General features: G+C 32.7%; 1 protein-coding gene across 4 annotated transcripts in view; it reads right to left on the bottom strand.

Moving 5' to 3' along the window:
* The window catches only part of LOC113393182 (ankyrin-3-like), a 139,244-nt gene that overhangs the window by 17,617 nt on the left and 102,053 nt on the right, over nt 1-19,574 (bottom strand). For all 4 annotated transcript variants that reach the window (XM_026629958.2, XM_026629949.2, XM_026629932.2 and 1 more), the window contains exons 18-19: nt 1,303-1,383; nt 776-947 (exon numbers count right to left, since the gene is read on the bottom strand). In XM_026629958.2, coding sequence (XP_026485743.2) covers nt 776-947; nt 1,303-1,383 — 253 coding nt within the window. The remainder of the gene's footprint in view (nt 1-775; nt 948-1,302; nt 1,384-19,574) is intronic.

A 19,574-nucleotide genomic window follows, 5' to 3' on the forward strand; every position in this document is an offset into this window, starting at 1 on the left:
TACTGATTAGAATAATTGACATTTTATTTTTCGCATTGTCAAATAGATACGGATAGATAATATTGGCAGATGTATAATTATAATAATACATAATTCTAATAATTAACTTCAATCTTTTTCATTTCTCGTTTCTCACGACACGAAAATATATGCGACATGCGAATATCTTGGATAATATATGATATTTTGTCTATCTTTACTCTCCAACGTTTATATAACATAAATTAGACTTATAAAGGCTGATGGAAGTATGTTATTTCTACATCATTGGTAGGCGAACAGACAAATGGGCCACCTAATGGAAATTAGCCAATCACTGTCCTAACATATTGGCGCCGTAGGAAATTTTAACCATTCATTAAATTGCCGATGCGCGACCAACCTTGGGAGCTAAAATTGAATCTCTCTCGTGTATCTAGTTACACTGGTTAACTCACCCTTCACACTGAAACACAACTATACTACGTATTGCTGCTTGGCGATAGAATATACGATGGTACTAAGTACTTACATAGGAGTGCTTACAGTGTAATCACAGGCACAAGGGACATAACATCTTAGTTCCCAAGGTTGGTGGCGCATAGGTGATTTAAGCAATGGTTAATATTTCTTACAGCGCCTTTGTCTATGGGCGGTGGTGAGCACTTACCATCAGGTGGCCCATATGCTCGTCCGCCAACCAATGCCATAAAAAAAGAGGACTTGTACATAAGAATAATACCAAGTAATCGTGTGTTTACAAGTGGAGGTATATTAGTCCTATCGTAATGCTCACCCGATGTCAAGCGGCTGCCGCTCGATGGTGGCCACTCGGCTATCATTGTTGCTGGGCCAGAGATGTCCATCGGTAACGCTGTCCTCCAGCGGCCTAGCCCTGTTCAAGGTGCCTGCCTCGCTGTTCATGTAGCGGTACTGTTGCTGTTGTTGAATTGGACACTCAACCTCTCCTGCAATGTTGAAAATAATCAACACTTAGAATCGAACAAAATAATACAGGCATTCGTCTTTCAATTTCACTCTTTTGAACATTCCACTGAACTTCTTTTTTACCATGGATAACATTGCCTTTTATTGTCATAAACCAGCTCTTATTGTTCTGGTAATTGGTAAAAACTGCGCCAATATATGACACAATATACAACAGAATGCCTTACGATACATCGTATATGACATAAGGTAAGTTAATGTATGACATACCTGAAAAACTAAGTAATTTGAGTAGTTGATACTTATATATATATATATATATATATATATATATATATATATGTGTGTTAATAATGAGAAAGCGTCAAATCTTACCGCCTTCGTCTTCGGAGTCGCTCATGAATGTGTCCTGCATGAGTTCAGGTGCCGCGACCCGGTATTTGCCTTCCAAACCACCTAGAACAAATTACATACAATTAGAAATTATAAAAAAAAAACTAAACAATCTATTTTTCATTTATGATCATAAAATAAGTTAAAAGTATAACAGTCTTTTATATATAAGTACGTATAGTTATTGTCTTATTAGATTGGTTTTTATTAGCGGTTGAAAAAGAAAAATAAATCTTTCAATTCTCCTGTTGTTATTAACTGGTTTCATCCATACCAGTACTGAAGTGAGAATAATTGTTTGTGTGCAATTAAGTGTTTTAATCGCATATAATGCATCCAAATTGATTGTGCCAAAATACCCTCATTAGACAGAACTCTTCTTCTCTTCTCATTTTTCAACATGTCTTAATTTTTATAAATAGTACATAACATACATTTGCATATGTACAATTGCATCTGTATTTGATTGAAACCACGCTTAGAAAGCGTCCGTGATAGGAACACGCCGTAAGGAAGTCCCTAACAGTTTAAATAAGGAACGTTGTCTCTGCTCCCGCGCATGCACAAATAGAAACGAAATTGATATTCAATTATAAATATGAGAGAACCATACAACGATACAGCTATCTCGCTTCAGCATTTTTCGGTAGAATTAATACAACAGTTAAGTACATTGACTGTATTGATTGTGTAACAAAATGTAATGCATTAATACGGCACGTGTTTCCTGAACGAGTTAAAAGAAACTTAGAACAACGCCTGAATTGCATTCATTGATAAACACATAGCAATGTTCGTTATATTATTTAATAAATAATCTGATTCAAAACTAGCTTAATGTTTTGAAATATAAAAAAAAGAAATATTACTTAAAAGAAAGATTTTTTTTGTATATAAAAATTGTAAAATAAATTCACGACTTTTAAACAAAATACGTACTTATACGTTGGTATTATATTTAAGTTAATTAGAATATCAGGGAATGAAAAATATTTAAAAAAAAATTGGATTTATTCTAAGTCAATAGTTTGTTAACACATTTTGCAAAGTATCTCCATTACATTTTAAAACAAAAACATTACGCAATCATCGTAACTGCAACCTTTGTTTCCCACCATTCGTTTGATGTTTCAACGAACGTCAGAAATTAAAAAAACCTCCATGCATTACATAAGTAATACTATGAGGTCATCGAGTGGGTGTTCAATTGACTCCACCATCACCTGACATGCTGACATCTGACTTCATCCAATTGTGTCGTGTTGAAATCTTTGGAATATCTATACAAGTCATTAGGTCGTGTCCGATAATAATTATTATCTATCATTCATTGGAATTGATTTAATTTTACTACATACATCCGTGATGCAAAAAGGTTTAATTTAAAAAGAGAACATTTTTTTTATCCACGTAGGTTCTATATCTTTTTTTTTATTTACATATATTTGCTTGCCCATATAATGAGCGAAATGAATTAGATATAAAAAAGCTTTACCTACTTTTTGCGAATAAATACGAATTTACTAGAACTAGATATTATTATTAGAATATTAATTTGAATAAAATAACGTATTGTAATAAGTAACAATGTATATGTTTCAGTAAATTCGTACGAATATATATTTGTTTCGGATATGAAAACTATTGGCAATTTTGTTGTAACATTTAGCACTAAATATTTATAACCTGAATAAATATTTATGTCTTCTTTAAAACGTCTAAAGAGAGCAATTTAAATGTGTATAAATATATTTAAAAGTTTAACAGCCTTTTAGATTTTATTTATATTCGAATATCTACATTAAATGATATTATAGAATAATATTTAAAGAGCAATCTATTCTCGGAGTCTGATTCATAAAAACGTTCACGGCAGCACTTAGACGTAATTGCGTCGTAAATACGTATATACTTGTACGAATAAAAACCTTCTATGTACGTATGTATGTATGTTTATATGTATGTACCACTCGCTTCATCAGGTAGTGCGTAATAACTTTTTTTTTTTCGTTTGCTAATGTAGTGTGATTTAATCAATGACCTTGTCCAAATAGGTTACGATCACATTTATATAACAAGTTGTGTTTTAGTTTGAAGGGTAAGCAAACAAACGGTTTAATAATATACATAGCGAATTCCGTTGGTTTAGTGGCTAACTTATAAGGTCGCGGACTCTAAGGTCAAGAGTTGGAAAGCCCAGACGGACCAATAAAAAGTAATTGGGCCTATACACTCCCGTTGCTCGAAAAATATAATAATATTATTGTCATATTTTAAAGTTTATTTTTTTGCAAAAACAATGTAACATAATTCTTGTTTATAAATATTCGAAGATCGCTAAAGCAAAAAGTTTCCATATCTCATTTACGTACGATTAACAAGACAATTGCAACATTAATTTTATTATCTGTAATTAAAAAAACAAATTTACTGCGAAGCTCATTGTAATGCAACTCAGGATAACAAATATGCATGCATTAACTGCCATTTAAACTCGGATGATGTCAACAGGCGCTCCTAGTGTGTAAATACTACCCACATCGCAACCCGGTATCCATTTACCCTTTATAGAGATGACCTCAGGCGCCTTTTTAGCGTTTATTTTAGCCAATAAAGAATAGCGTGGATGTGATTTTTCCGCAACATTACAACATTTAATAATAAACTTTATAAGTTGTATGAAATTGAATGTGTGTCTGTTTTATTTTCGTGCATCTTAACCGATGATGGCAGGTTCAAACCCAGGCAAGCACCACTGAATTTTCATGTGCTTATTATTAATCTCGTGCTCGGCGGTGGAGGAAAATATCGTGAGGAAACCTGCATGTATCTAATTTCAACGAATTTCTGCTACATGTGTATCCACCAACAAGCATTGGAGAAGCGCGGTGGAATACTATATACTCCAAAACGTCTCCTCAAAGGGCTCTCCAGGCCTTAGCCTAGGAAATTTACATGCTGTCACTGTTATGTATGTTTTAGTTTAACATATGTACTTCAACACCGTTTAACCTGATCACTATGAAAGGTGCTACGTATATTTATTTCATGATGGAGAAGATTTTTATACTAACACTAGCTGAACCTGGAGGAAATTTATAAAACATTTGGTTCTCTTAAAAATAAACTTAAAACAAAATCACATTATTTTATGTAATAATTAAATAATTAACTAGTCAGTAATTACACAAGTACTGTTCTTGTTAACTAAGCTAGGTATATGTTTTTTAAAGCATGCTAGTTTTACATCCAGAAGACTGCAACTTAATAACACTCTGTTTAGCTTAGATTTTATTTTGTATGCACTAGTTATAAGTCAGTTTTGTAAACTTAAAAAAAAAAAAAAAACAAAACAAAACATAAACTTCTTACCCCTTTTTACCCTCTTAGGAATGGAGTTTCGTAAAATCTTTGCCGATGTCTAAACGTTATAAGGAACCTGTCATATTTCAAGTTTGTAGGTGTTATAATTTCTGAGATTTCGTGATTACTCAGTGAGTGGTATGTCGCTTTATATACCTATGTATATATTTCATATTCCACTTTTTCAGTGCCGCCACAAGCACTACAATTAAGTCTTCAGGCATTATAATAAGTTATGAGAAGTTAAGTTTATTTTTGGCGAGAAATTCAAAATAACTGGAAAACGAGGAGTCAAAGTCAAATCCCCCTGCGCAGTTGGCTAGAGGCCGAAATATAATAAGGAAAGTATTGTTAATTTGGTTGAGGCACGACATTTGAGATGTCATCCTTCTTTCTCTTTATGTCCCAAGGAACGATAATTTTATGTGACCGAAGTCAGGGATACTACTTTGTGCCGTAGTTTCGTCCATTATTTGGATCCGTTCAGCATCGGCGTGATTGAGTAATAAACTCATTCCATACAAACTATCGCGTCCATAATATTAGTAACATAAATGAAAACTGATTGTTTAAATTTAAAAGCTTTACTGATTTGTACACAATACAGTATATTATATATATTGTTCTGTGTAATACAGTAACAGCCTGTAAATTTCCCACTGCTGGGCTAAGGCTTCCTCTCCCTTTGAGAAGGTTTAAATTAAGCATATTTTACCAGACTGCTCCATTGCGGGTTGGTGGATACACATGTGACAGAATTTCATTGAAATTAGACATTTGATGTTTTTCTTCCCCGCCGAGCACGAGATGAAATATAAACACAAATTAGGCAAATAAAAATTCAGTGGTGATCGCGTGGGTTTGAACCTGCAATCATCGGTTAAGATGCAAGGCGTTCTAACCACTGGGCCATCACGGTTCATTGTGTAAAAAGTACTGTGTACATTTTAAAGTGGAATAGTAATAAATTACAAACAACCTCAGCTTATTATATTAAATACAAATCTTAGAAAGAAGAAACCCTTCGTAAGTCTGTTAGGCAGATGTGTGTAATTCAATAAATTGGTTTATTTAATAAGCTATTGTAAATATTTTCATTTTACACACAAGAAAATATGATAGATGACTAGAAAAATTATGTTTCACCGACAACCCTCAACGTTTCAATCGACTTTGACAAATGAGATGTCGTATGTGTTATATAGCTTATGACGTCACCAGCAATATAAGCTGTCAGAATCTAATAAGATAGAGTGTTTTATATGCTATATATTTTTTATTAAAACATGTATAAAACACTCTACATATCTTTTTATAGTATAGGTAGGACTGGCAAATGGGCCACCTGACGGTAAGTGGTCACCTCTGCCAATAGACATTGCAAGAAATATTAATCATTCCTCATACCTTGTCACTTTAGTAACACTGACTTCCTCACAATCCAAACCAATAGTTTGTTATTTGTTATTCTATATATTTATAAAATGTAGAGTAACAATTTGTAAACGTCCCGCTGCTGGGCCTAAGGTCTTTTGGTAAGGGTTTGGAGCTTATTCTACTACGCAGCTCCATGTAGGTTAATGAGCACAAATGTGGCGGAGACTTATTGACAGGTTACCTCACGACATTTTTCTTCACCGCCGAGCACGGGATGTCTCATAAACACAAATTATACACACGGAAATTTAGCGCTACTTGCATGGGTTCGAATCCGCAAACATCATCTAAAATGCAAGCGTTCCTGCCTTCGTTATTCTATATATAAAATATATAAAGCTAAACAATTGGTTTGAATGCGTTAATCTCAAGACTCATATCGTCATGTCACATTCGAAATAATATTTTTGCATTAGATAACGCATTTATTGAGAAAGGTTATCGATTATATAACATCACGCTATGACCCACAGGGGCGGAGCAGTCGTGTTTGACGCGAGTGAAACCGCGCGGAACAGCTAGTTATTAATTTAAGTTTGAAAAAAATGTATATTATAAATCATACAACAAAAAAATATAACGGACACGTAACTAATAAATTATTTGTACATAACATAAGACATATATTACTAAAATTGTTTAAATATAATAGTTTAATGTTAAATTCGCATCAATAAATTGAATTGAATTGTAGTAAGGTGGGTATTGCCAAGCCATTACATATTACAGAGGATATAAAGGAAAATAAAAAAGTGTTGTATAATTAATATTACATAAACATAATAAACATAATCAGCCTGTAAATTTCCCACTGCTGGGCTAAGGCCTCCTCTCCCGTTTGAGGAGAAGGTATGGAGCATATTCCACCACGCTGCTCCAATGCGGGTTGGTGGAATACACATGTGGCAGAATTTCGTTGAAATTAGACACATGTAGGTTTCCTCACGATGTTTTCCTTCACCGCCGAGCACGAGATGAATTATAAACACAAATTAAGCACATGAAAACTCAGTGGTGCCTGCCTGGGTTTGAACCCGAAATCATCGGCTAAGATGCACGCGTTCTAACCACTGGGCCAACTCGGCTCATTAAATTAACTTAACTTAATATTAAATTAATTAAAAAATATAAAGATTTTCTTTGATATGAATAAATTTATTATATTATGTATTTATATAAATAACATTGGCAAGATAGCATAGCATTTGTAGTCTCAATATGTCTTTAGTCGACTGCCCGAAAAGGAGAGTACTGTTCATTCGTTAGAATCCTTACATCAATCCAGCATATAAATTGACAGCAGTGAAATTATATTTTTTAATATAAAAATTCAATTTATTCATCTTCAATCAAAGTAGGTCAGCTAGATTACGTAAATAGCAGACCTGTATTATTTATTTAACGATTTGTAGTTGTGTTAACGATGTTAATATTACGAGTCTTTTCAAAATGTGTCTATCAGAACTCCGTTTTAGTGTCACTGTACAGTAATAAAATTGCTTAATGAATGTATCCTTTAACCTAAATAGCTCTATAATGCTTGTCTCCTTGGTTTTGTTTCAGCGAATATCGTCCCGCATGTTATTAGGAGAACCGTGATAGAACAATGGACGGTGGGAAATAATCTAAATAGTGAGTCCAGGATTCGAAATCATTGGAGTATTTTCGAGTACCATTTTTACGAGTTATAGAAACTTGCTAATAATTAAGACGCTAAATGTCAGTGAAACGTCGTGAAAAATATTTTTCTTTTTCCTTCGCCTTAACAAGATAAGTAGTCTTCGTCCTGCATTGGAACAAATTATTCGTGCTATTATTTATTATTCTCAAATAATAAACTTTAATAACGATAAGATATGTTAATATTCTTTAGGACACAATATCGTTAATACGTAAATAAATTGTATTTTAAATCGTCTCAAATGTATACTTAAAAACGTCATACATATAATGATAAATTCCAGACTCTATTATTATTATTATTATTCCAGACTATTCCGAACCAACTTCGGCTATTCTTCACAAAAATTAACCTCAGGTTAATCGTAACTGTGGATCAATTCTAGTTATACAATCATTTACGATACGATGCCGATCCAAGTTTGACCGAACAGCAACTGGATTGTTCCATTAGTATAATAGGAAAGCGGCTGAAGGGCAACGATTAGGTTTTTGCTGTCGTCAATTTGTAAGTAGAATTAGAGCCTACATATCCAACTGTTAGGGAAATTCCTTCGTCTGCACGCTTGAGAAGGCTTGGAGCTTATTCAACGCTCTAATGATGTTTGGAATAGACGTGTACTATAATTTCATCTCCATGCAGTTATCCTCACGATGTTTTTCATTATCCCGAGCACGTGAAAAATTATAAACAATAATGAAAACTAACTCGATTCTAATGAAGCGTAATTCTACTTGATTATTCATCGTTCGAAACCATTAATTAAAAGTCCACACGACACGGATTTCCGACTTAGCTCCGAGTTTTTTTTACAATCTTTGTCTAATGCATTTGTGTAAAAAATATTCTAAACACCCTAACAATCCTTGGTTTTGACCCTCGTGTTTTTCTATTGTCAATTAAGCTGTCATTTTCATAATAAATAAATACCCACAGGGAAAATTGTTGAGTTTAAATTATATTAATGAAAGTTTGCAATTTAAACCTATTTTCTTTGTGTTTCATACATAATCTTCGTGTACTATGAATTGAATAACAAAATGATATTATCATATCTATCTTTAGCTTCTACAATACGAGATTGACGTAACAGCTTATTTTTATTATTGTCTATTTAACACCTCATACTTATTATGCAATAAAGGAAAACAATGTTTGAACATAATACGCATAAAATACATTTTTGACTGAAACAAAACAAGCGATTTATTTTAAAACTTTTTTAATGCAAACGATTGAACAAAGCTATTTACAGTTTTGTTAATTTAAGTATGACATTATCGTCAGCAATGAACACGGGAGACGACGTAAATCTAATTGCCTGGAATAATACCGACGCGTTATGTAAATACACGGGTAGCTTGTATATTTATACGTCACATTGTTTTACAATAATGTACACAAACTGTTTACATCATAAAACTCACCTGGCAGGTGATGGACATGCGCAATGATTGCCATTGTCACAAACCATTCCGCCACATCGGATCCTATCTACGTCGTATCACATCACGCCCTTGACGATTAGGCCCGCCACAAACGGACAGGTACTTAAAGGCTATTTACATGATGATTGAAACGCAACATGCGTTAAAAAGTACAAATGCAATATCGAATCGTTACAATAAATACTCCTCGATTTCCTTTAACGTAACTTTATGAGGTAAACCAAAAACGTGCGCGTTTTATTCAGTGCACTGAGCTGGTGTTACCGAGTTAAAAAAAAAACTAAACGACCGTTATTAAAATATACTGAGATTTACATTATAATCAATAAATATTAACACGCAGAGCGCTCTTTCGTTCACGTTTTTTTTTTCTATCCTTCAACTAAAAACAGGAAAATGCAATGAATATTCACTTTGCGAGGTTTTCACCGCACTTTATACAGAATATTTTAACCTTCCCAGAGTTAATCTCAAAATTTGTTATAATAGATAATTTTACATACGGGCGTTGAGATGACTGGAGGCGGCCTTAGCATATCTGACAGATTTAATGTCGTACACAATGATTAATATTTACAATAAAATATTTTCGTTGCGTTGCAAATTATAACATTTTAATGCTTAATTATTTTGGTAAGCGGTCATAGTTTTCTTTTAGAAAGAGTCTGGCATTGTTTAAATCTTTCCAATAAAAGTGCAAATGATGAAGATGCTGATGATGTCCTCATAATCTATTTCGGTCACGTGAGTCAATCAACGTATAATTGACAACTACGCAGGATATGCTACAGTGGAAAAATGTATACGCAAACAAAATTCTCTTTCTCTCTCAATCTAGCACGATTAACGTCAATCTGGAACGACCATAGAGTTTTACATGATTTCTGGTTTACGGGATTTTTAACACTGGCAACTTACAAACTACTACTAAAAAAATCCTGATAAAAAAAATAAAAAATAAAATTTACTGGCCCGAGTACCTCGGCAGTCTTACAACAGACCATCGAGTACTATACTAGTGGAAATAATTCATAATACAAAATACAAATATTAATTAAAATATACGTATATGTATTATTTATTTTCAATAAGATACGAAACGTCGATGTTTATTTATGTCTTACTGAATGAAATGTAATAATCATATGTGTTTATTATTCATGCATTAACACAATACCTTGGACTTGTGTTATATAATACCTATATCGATGACACATATGTACGATTTATTATTTTATTTTTATGTTTAAAGGTCTACAAAACAAAATGACAATCACAAAAATACACATGATTACATTTTTCATGATGTAGACACGGCATGCGTTTAATATTAAGTACCAATTAGCGTCTAGTCCATGAGAGCAGCAGATACCAAGCATACATTTTTTTTTTTGTGTAATTTGAGTTATTTAATCTATTGAATTATTTAAATATTATAGCGCGTTTTCAAGATAACGTGCGTTTGTATTATTTACATGACGGGGCCTATTCTATTATAAAGTTATTAAGAAATTAGGAAACATCTTTATAGTTACATGCGATTGTTTGGTTTTTAGATATAATACCATTAATCTTCCGGTCATATTATCAAGTTTCCTCGTCATGATTAACTATTAATATATTAATGGCAGGTACAATATGCTTCAAAGATCTTATTTAAATAAAGTATATTTTATCGAATAAATAACACAAAACTCAGCAAGATTTACTTGAGTATAGTTAACTCCGTCCTTTTATCGACGGAAATGTTTTTACTTAAAACGTAACACATCGAAACGTATTCAAATTCGACCTTGATTTTACTTATCGTGCGTAAAGATTGTTTTCTTAAAAAAAACCACTTTGTTATGTGTGCTCAAGATTGTGCCCTAGGAAATCTGTTAACAGATAATTTTAGGGAATGTTAAAACGAGTTCAGCAAATAAGGCACGGAGGTTTTAATGTTTTGTGAAGGTCATTTTTACTAACAATTTTATACTAATATTAAATTCTCAAACTTAGATGACTTATCAATGGGGTTTTGATTTTAATGCGCTTTATAAATTGTAAAATATTTTAATTAGTCAACGGAATTAAATATGGGGAACGATGATGTTATCGGACAACAGTATAGATCTATGTACTTACGAAGGAAGATTAATTACATAATCTAATTAGCATTTTTTTGCTCTCTTTATTTTTATGTTAGTAGAGCGTCACTCATACTACAAGTCGATTTTTTTATGTGGAGGGGCGCGCTTTCTTTCTTCTCCTTCGCTTCTAACTAAATAGAAAATTTGGAGATATTCGCTGCTCTAGTACGATTTTAGTGGAACTATTATAAGTTCAACCAAAATTACACACACATGTGTTCTGATTTGAACCCGTTATATTCAGTAAATATACAAAGATTCTATACACTTATTTATCGCAATACAAAAATCAATGTTACTTGAGTTACTTAGCTCCCTTGTCAAAGTCACAATGATATCGGACTTTACGAAGTTATTCATAACAGAATCTCATTAAAACGATATTACCTTATACAAGGTTTTTATCTGTTTATCGATAAAACAAAGTTTTCAAGATTTTCTAACGTTAGCACTGTTACGTTAACGGCTGTGTTTATTGATACAATAATTTCATTGTGCGATACCTGCGTGATCTCATCTTGGTTGTAACATGAATGCAAATTGACTTAAACTGAACATCCTGATTTTGTACGACGTATGAAAAGAAACGTTCGATTTATGTATGATGAAATATAACCAACTATAACTACAAATGTATACGTTTGTATGGACTTTAGTCATATCTATACTAATATTATAAATGCGAAAATATGTCTGTCTGTTGCTCTTTCATGGCCATACTACTGAACCGAAATTGATGAAAAAATAGTATGAAGCAAACTTGAACTCAAATGACATAGGTTACTTTTATATGGGTAACACTTGACGACCAATCAAAATGTAATGTTTGCCATATAAATTATTATATAAACCCATATTACTTTACGGTTAATGTTAGCTGGGTAGTACCTTGAAGTTATCTACCTTTATAACCATTATCAATAGAGGGACGATCGATCACAAATAAATCAATCCAGTTCTTGAGATAAAACTATAAAATACAACTGTATATCAAAAATATCTGTTCCGAGCGGTCTCATCCCCTTTAAACATTTATATACTCTGTAGTAATATGTCGCAATGATATGATCTTATAAAGTCTATATAACTCTACTAAATAAAAAGGTTGTCTCACGAAAAATGATTTTTCCAAAAGACGTATAATAATAATTACTTCGAAGCGATGGTAACGAAAATCATTAAAAAATATATTTCATAGGCTTTGCGCAAAATGGATCAAAACAATCTACTATAGTTGTTTACACGTTCGCGTTCGCTCATGTGTATCTATGAAGTAATGATTATGTTGAACGAAACGCTATCGACCTTGACTCGACTGCTGGATTACGCTTTGTTAGACGACAATTTACATATCCTACGCTTCGAATGACTCGAATTGAGACCATTAAAGATCAGACAGCTATAGAGACTATCCTATCTGCATTGTGCGAAGCAAGCTGGACGCGTCAAAGAATTCATTAGTATGAATAACGCTAATTATTTTTTAATTAAATATAAACATTTTTGAATATTATGTATGCGAAAGCAGCTCTTTGTATCAGTCTTTTACGGTAAACCGCTGAACGGAATGAAATTATATTTAATGTGGAACAAGCTTGAATCCCAAGAAAGGATATAGGCTACTTTTTTTAAAAAAAACCAACGACCGCCCCCTCTTTAATAAATTTATAGGAATAAATTAATACTACCTACTATAAAAATATTATGTATCATTATTATGAACCGATTTTTCGTCGATTTAGTGATTGAGTTAAATGTAAACAGTTTCAAGTAAAAATGGGATCAATACGAATGTTACTTCTCTTGTATTTTAGTTAGAGGATAAAAACACCTTTTTATATTTGTAAGCAAAAGTAAACTTCTTAGAAATTATTTTCGAGGAAGTAAACCTCACATTATCCTCTGCCAAGGGCAACTGCCCTGGGACCTCCACAACAGAGGTACTAAAAAAAAAACATAATTCCGAAAAAAATATCATCTGTAAATAAATTATTGTAAAAACTGACCGACAGATATGAATTCATATATATATATATATATTTAGAGCCATCCCCTCCTCAGTTGCCCAAGTGCCTCCAGACCTTTAAATCTATCCTCTAATCGAATCTCTACTCCACCGTGACATTTTTATGACGCGGTTTATGTATTTGTTTGTATTCAATAAAAATGACTTACGACAATTATTAATTTATTTTTATAACGATACATTCCCCTTGATTCAAATCTCACAAAATACAGCAAGCAAACACGTTTTATTGTTACATAAAGGACGCGTTGATTTCAAACATAATACAGAAAGGCTATTATGAAGAACTTAATTCGAAACACCATGTTAATATTTGTGATTTATAAACATGAATTCTCGACATGCGATGTTAAGTACAAAAATTATGTAAATGCAATCAAATGAGTCATCACCTTATAAAATGACGTAGATTTTTCACATTTCCCGTTTTTTGTTACATAATAAGGTTTACAGCAGGGATGTTATAGAGTTCCGTAACCGTAACTATCGGATATCTGAAATAAAAATCTATCCGTAACTGACATCGATAAAAACAATATTTATTATAATTTTGCATAGTTTTTTTTTTAATTTGCAATTTATAAATAAAATTAAAACTATCGGAACCAATCGGATATTCCGAAATAATTTCGTATACGTAACTTATCTAAAACTACTAATATATCCGTATCTATATACTGTTCAGAAATTACATATCCGTAACATCCCTGGTTTACAGCTGTTTTATTCAAGAATAGTCCATACAATTTATTGTAATTGCTTTTGATACAACTGTTAAAACATCTGTATAATTATAATGTAGATAGTATACTTAAGATTGCTTCTATAATAGTAATTAAATTATATCCGAGTCTTAATTTCATATCTATTAGGTGCCTGTTTTTCATTTTCATCCAAACGAAGTCTATCAAAGCTTATGAACAAAAATGGTTTCATTAAATTCGGCGCAGTAGTATTTGCGTGATTCAACCAATACATTCATTAAACGAATGAAAATTAAACACATTTTTTATACATTTCATTTCATAATTTTACGAGTTACACGTACAGAATTTATAATAGCTTGCAATTTGTTAAAAGTTTGATATGTTTAACGTGGGAGTATATCAAAAGTTTATGTTTGAAAGATATCGATGTTATATATTCCTGGACTGGTCATTACGAAACCGAGACCAGTTTTATTTAGGACATAAACATGGGATGTAGGTCGTCGTTGCTAAGAGCAATTCGTCGATTCGTTTCGCAGATTCCTTTCAAAACGTGAAATAATATAAGTTACATTAGTAAGACCAGTAATGCTTGACCTTTTAATTACTTTTTTATGTTTAAGAAGGTTTTATTTCAATATTTAATTGACTACTAAATTCGAAAAATAATCTTGAGTTTATTTTTTTAATGTTCATCATTTAGTGTGATGTTTTTTTTATACATCTTAAATATATTTTTTAAAAGAACTGTTTATTTATTTTATGATAAATAAAATATATTTTTTTTTAAAAGCGACAAGTTTTTTTTAAGAGTTCAAATACGAGGAAGTTATGTCGAGAACAAAAACAATTACGCGATCAAATATCGAATTAAGACATCTAAAACTAAAACAAATTAAATGTCACGGCGCAACGTGTTTCCTTGAGTTCTGCTTCTCTTTAACAATAACCTTACTCGATATCGGATTCGTAATTGTTTGGTATTAAGGAATGTTGACGTCCAATGGCTCACCGGGAGATTATTGCTACTGTTAGTAACGTCAATCAAGAGTGCTCCCTAAGCAGGCTTTAAAAAATAAAGTTTGAACAATATTATTAATTTATACGACTCCGACTCAAAAGCCACGTAATATCAGAACCGTTACCTCTATCATGATGATATAGTTACAGCAAGCCCTTCGATATTCTTAAGAACATTATAAATAAGACGAACATCGCGTTAATTCGTTTGACGATTTTAATTCACAAAGAACATGCATATGTTACTTTCTTAATACTTTTTGTGTCACGTTCGTGATTGCTTTTGTTAATGAAACTGAAAGACATTGGCCTCGCTGACAAAATTCGTGTTCGTATAATTGGTTACATACAATTTCCGACATGACATGTTCGCGTTATAAATACGAAACGACAATCATAATATTTATACCGTCGTCGGGTGACTTGAAGCATTGTAAACACGACACTTTTTTCTTCTTTTTCACTTTCCCGTCATCCCTTTTGTGTTTCCCGTTAACAACATCCGTTTTCACATCATCGTTTTTCGTTTTATTCTTCTTATTCGGATTTTTCACCACACCCATTTTTTCATAACACGAAAAGCGCGCGTAAATAATTTTTTCTTATTATTGTTTCAAACGTTCGCGGGCGACGGCGCGCGCTGCAGATGTACGTTCGGAAACTAGTGCCGGACTAGCAACGCTAACTGCATTCGCGTGCGATCAAAGGAAGCACTGGCAGGCAACAATGAGGTCCGCTAATGATCACTCGTCTATCGTCTGTGAGGCGCGGCGTGAACTCACTCGCCCGCCAAATCGGGCGCCCGTTTGGGAATCAAGGCCAACACATGGATTAATATTCCGTCTGCGGCTACTTCCTAAATATAATGGTAACTTCTCCTAATTATTATTTCGGGAAGGTACTCTAATGTGAAATTACGTACACAGTTATATGAATACATCAATAGACTGCGTGACTCTTACAAAATAGAGTCGCAACAATCTTGCATGTTTTGATGTGGGTAGACTGTTTTCTTATTGCTTCGTGTTGTTATGAATTTTATTCAAGTTAAATGTCATGGTGGTTGAAAATAAAGTCGGAAGGAAATTGCGATACAATCACAACCATTAGTAGCGGCAGGTCACGCGTTTCGAATGTTAAGCGTAACAGAACGTGCGAATACACGTAAATATTTATAAAACGTATTGTATACTTATTACGTTAACGCGATTCTAAATAAAACGTTTCGTTTTTTTTATTTCGAATATACAAATAATACCTGTTAAAATTCAGTCATGTTAAATTTAAATCAACATCTCCATCTGGTCTACAGAATTATTTGATTAAAAAGTATAGCAAACATTTTTTTCTTAAACAAAACATCATGTTCAAATATATAATTTAAAATGATTAATATCGACTTTACGACATCACTATTATCGATATTCAATATCGATTTCTACATTTACTTAAATATATATATATATATATATATATATATAAATGTTTTGACTAAAACACACCCTGCTCTCTCAAGGGCGTGTCAACTGTCAACTCAAAGTTAGTGTTGTACGATTTATATAAAAGTCGAGTAAAATCGTGACTGCTAGCGATTCCTCCCCTTAATACAATAGTATAGATAACCTTTGTGAGGGTAGGGATGTCCTATATGATATTTGCGAAGTTGGGAAACTTTTACCTTGTCAGTGAAACTTCTTTGGCAACACGACCGAGATATCGATTTTATACAATTGTTTCTTTAATATGCTATCATTCCTTTGTTTTTCTAATGAACTGGTTACGACTGTTTGTATTTGTAAGATAATGTTTTACAAATATTTTATATCTAGCATACATACATAAATATTTATTTAAATTGAAGTCACTCGACAATTAATTTGTACTGATTTCAGCTACCAGAGTCAGAACGCGATGTTTACTGACAATGATTTGAACCGAAGGCATCGGGATCTGCAGCCTTATTAAATAGCCACTAGACCAACGAAATAAACAGATAATATTTACTTGTATTCAATATAGCACTTCGTACACAAAGATACTAGCACTTCGTTATTATTAATTTATATTCTATGCTCAAAAGATAACGACTTTCCCTCGGCCCTTTAAGGCTTCATTAGCATTTAAGAACACGTAGTAGCATAGAAATACATTATATCCTATCCTTTTTAAAAGCTTTATTTATATTCAGCAAAGACTTTAGTCTTATATATATAAAAAAATTGAGATATGGATCTATACGAAGGCGCGGCCCTATTCCTTAGGACGCTGCAGACCCGCTTCGCCGACGACCGGGGAAGAGGAAAAAGCGCTACGCACACCTCCCTCCGTCTCAATAGGCGCCGCAGGGACTAAGGGGGTTATCAGTACTGCGGGAATCTCTAGGAACTGATGGCCCGCATAGGCGGGTCGACCGTCAGGTGTAAAAACAATTCCGTGACGCCCGCCGAAGACAGGGTACCGGTGGTTTTTTAGTAGGTATTACGGTGTACTGTGGATCACTATGCGTCCTGGAAAACGGCTAGTTCCACATACCCTCTAACTTCACTCGAGGGAAATGTGCAACACGTTTTTCCAGCAAGAAAAATAATATTAAGGGCTCTCATTAGTATGCGTGAGTAACGCTGGTGGTTATAAGATGTCTAATTGCGTGAGACGATTTAGAACGAAGACAGCAAAGAATACAAATTAAATTATATTTATTATGTTTATTTAAACGACGATAATTTAACACAGAGGGACAGCCTTCGTGAGAGTATAGCTCTATGACACACATACATTTCTATTTTATTATTAGATCTATAAATCTTGCGAATGAATTTCAAAAATGTTTAATGCAAATTATTGAACTGAAAATGTTCACAACCTTTTAAGTCGTGTTAGGAAACATCTCACTGTTTAATGTTTATACAAGTAAAATACTAAAGGAATATATACTAAGATGACTTATTGTGTAAAACATATTAACTTGTATTTTTATGCATTAAGCCGAATAGGAATCTGTGCCAACGTTGTGAGGTTTCCCTGCCATAAATATGTGTTATAAATAGCACATCACATGCATGTGTGTGAAGCGTGCTTTATAAAAAATTTTTGTTGTTAAACAAATTGCCAATCTAATCGACATAAAAATAATCATAAATATATTTTTTAATTTTCATCGTAAAACAGATAATAAAATGAGGATATGATAAATTTACGCACAAAAATAAATAGAGTCACAGCCTGTGAATACGCCTCAACTGGAAGTATCTCGAAATGGTTTGGATCTTATAACATCACGCTGCCTTTTTACGAGTTAGTGAATTTGGCACTATATCATGACACGCAGACTTCATCAGCAATCATGTAATTTGAACCCAAATTAAGCACTTACAATAGCATTTCTTGTACGTATTTGAACTTGCTATTTTCATTTAACATCCACGCGTACTATCACCTGTGCCATCACGGTTCTTGTTGTTCTGTTATCTAGTGACCAAATAACTTTAATTCGAAGAGAGTAAAGTAAAGTCGTAAAGTTAGTGAATAGCACCTGTTAATAGACAATCGTCTTTACAAAGTTCATTGACGTCAACGCAAGAACTAGGATTATTCGTCTGTAGGTAACTAGGGCATTTATAATTTATATTGCGAATTAAAAATAAAAAGGTTATATATAAATTAGGTTAGCCTTATACAATTTATAAATAATATTGAAGTTATATCAAGATTGAAAAAACAAATATTTACATATATGTATAACCTTTAGTCTTAATTGTTTGTATATTGGGGTACCGTTTAAAAGCCAAATGAACCACAATCAACAAACCAACCCGCATTGGAGCAGCGTGGTGGAATATGATTCAAAAACCTTCTCCTCAAAGGGAGAGGAGGACTTAGCGCAGCAGTGGGAAATTTACAGGCTGTTGATGATGGGTAAATTCCAAAGGTCTATTATTTAAGGTTCAATTATTTAGTCTTTATTTTATCAAAGTTCTATCAATAATTATAAGAACTTTAAGATTACGTATGTATTTCTTCACTTTATTACGTGATCGTAATTGTATGTGCTACTAGAAACTATTTTCATTTTTAATCAGAAAAAAACGGGTACAACTCGATCACGAATATAATAATAGCAATGTATTTTACCGAATTCATAATAATTAAAATCAATATAATAATTATACATATATAATTATTTATGTATTAATGTGTATGTAATATTAAGTATCAAATATATAACTTATTTGAAGCCACCTTGAATCTAAAAGTATCATTTGGATATTTTCCAAATCATATTTACGATCAGACATACATTATGTTTTGCAATAAAAAATATTAATAAGCAAGTCTTGACGAGGATGTAAGCTCGCACATTTCAGATTTATACATTCCCTAACCTACATTGGTCGACCTGCACGTCAGCGTATTAGTTACGCTTGATTTAACATTGCTACG

This window comes from Vanessa tameamea, chromosome 26 (assembly GCF_037043105.1).
Source record: "Vanessa tameamea isolate UH-Manoa-2023 chromosome 26, ilVanTame1 primary haplotype, whole genome shotgun sequence".
Taxonomy (NCBI): Eukaryota; Metazoa; Arthropoda; class Insecta; order Lepidoptera; family Nymphalidae; genus Vanessa; species Vanessa tameamea.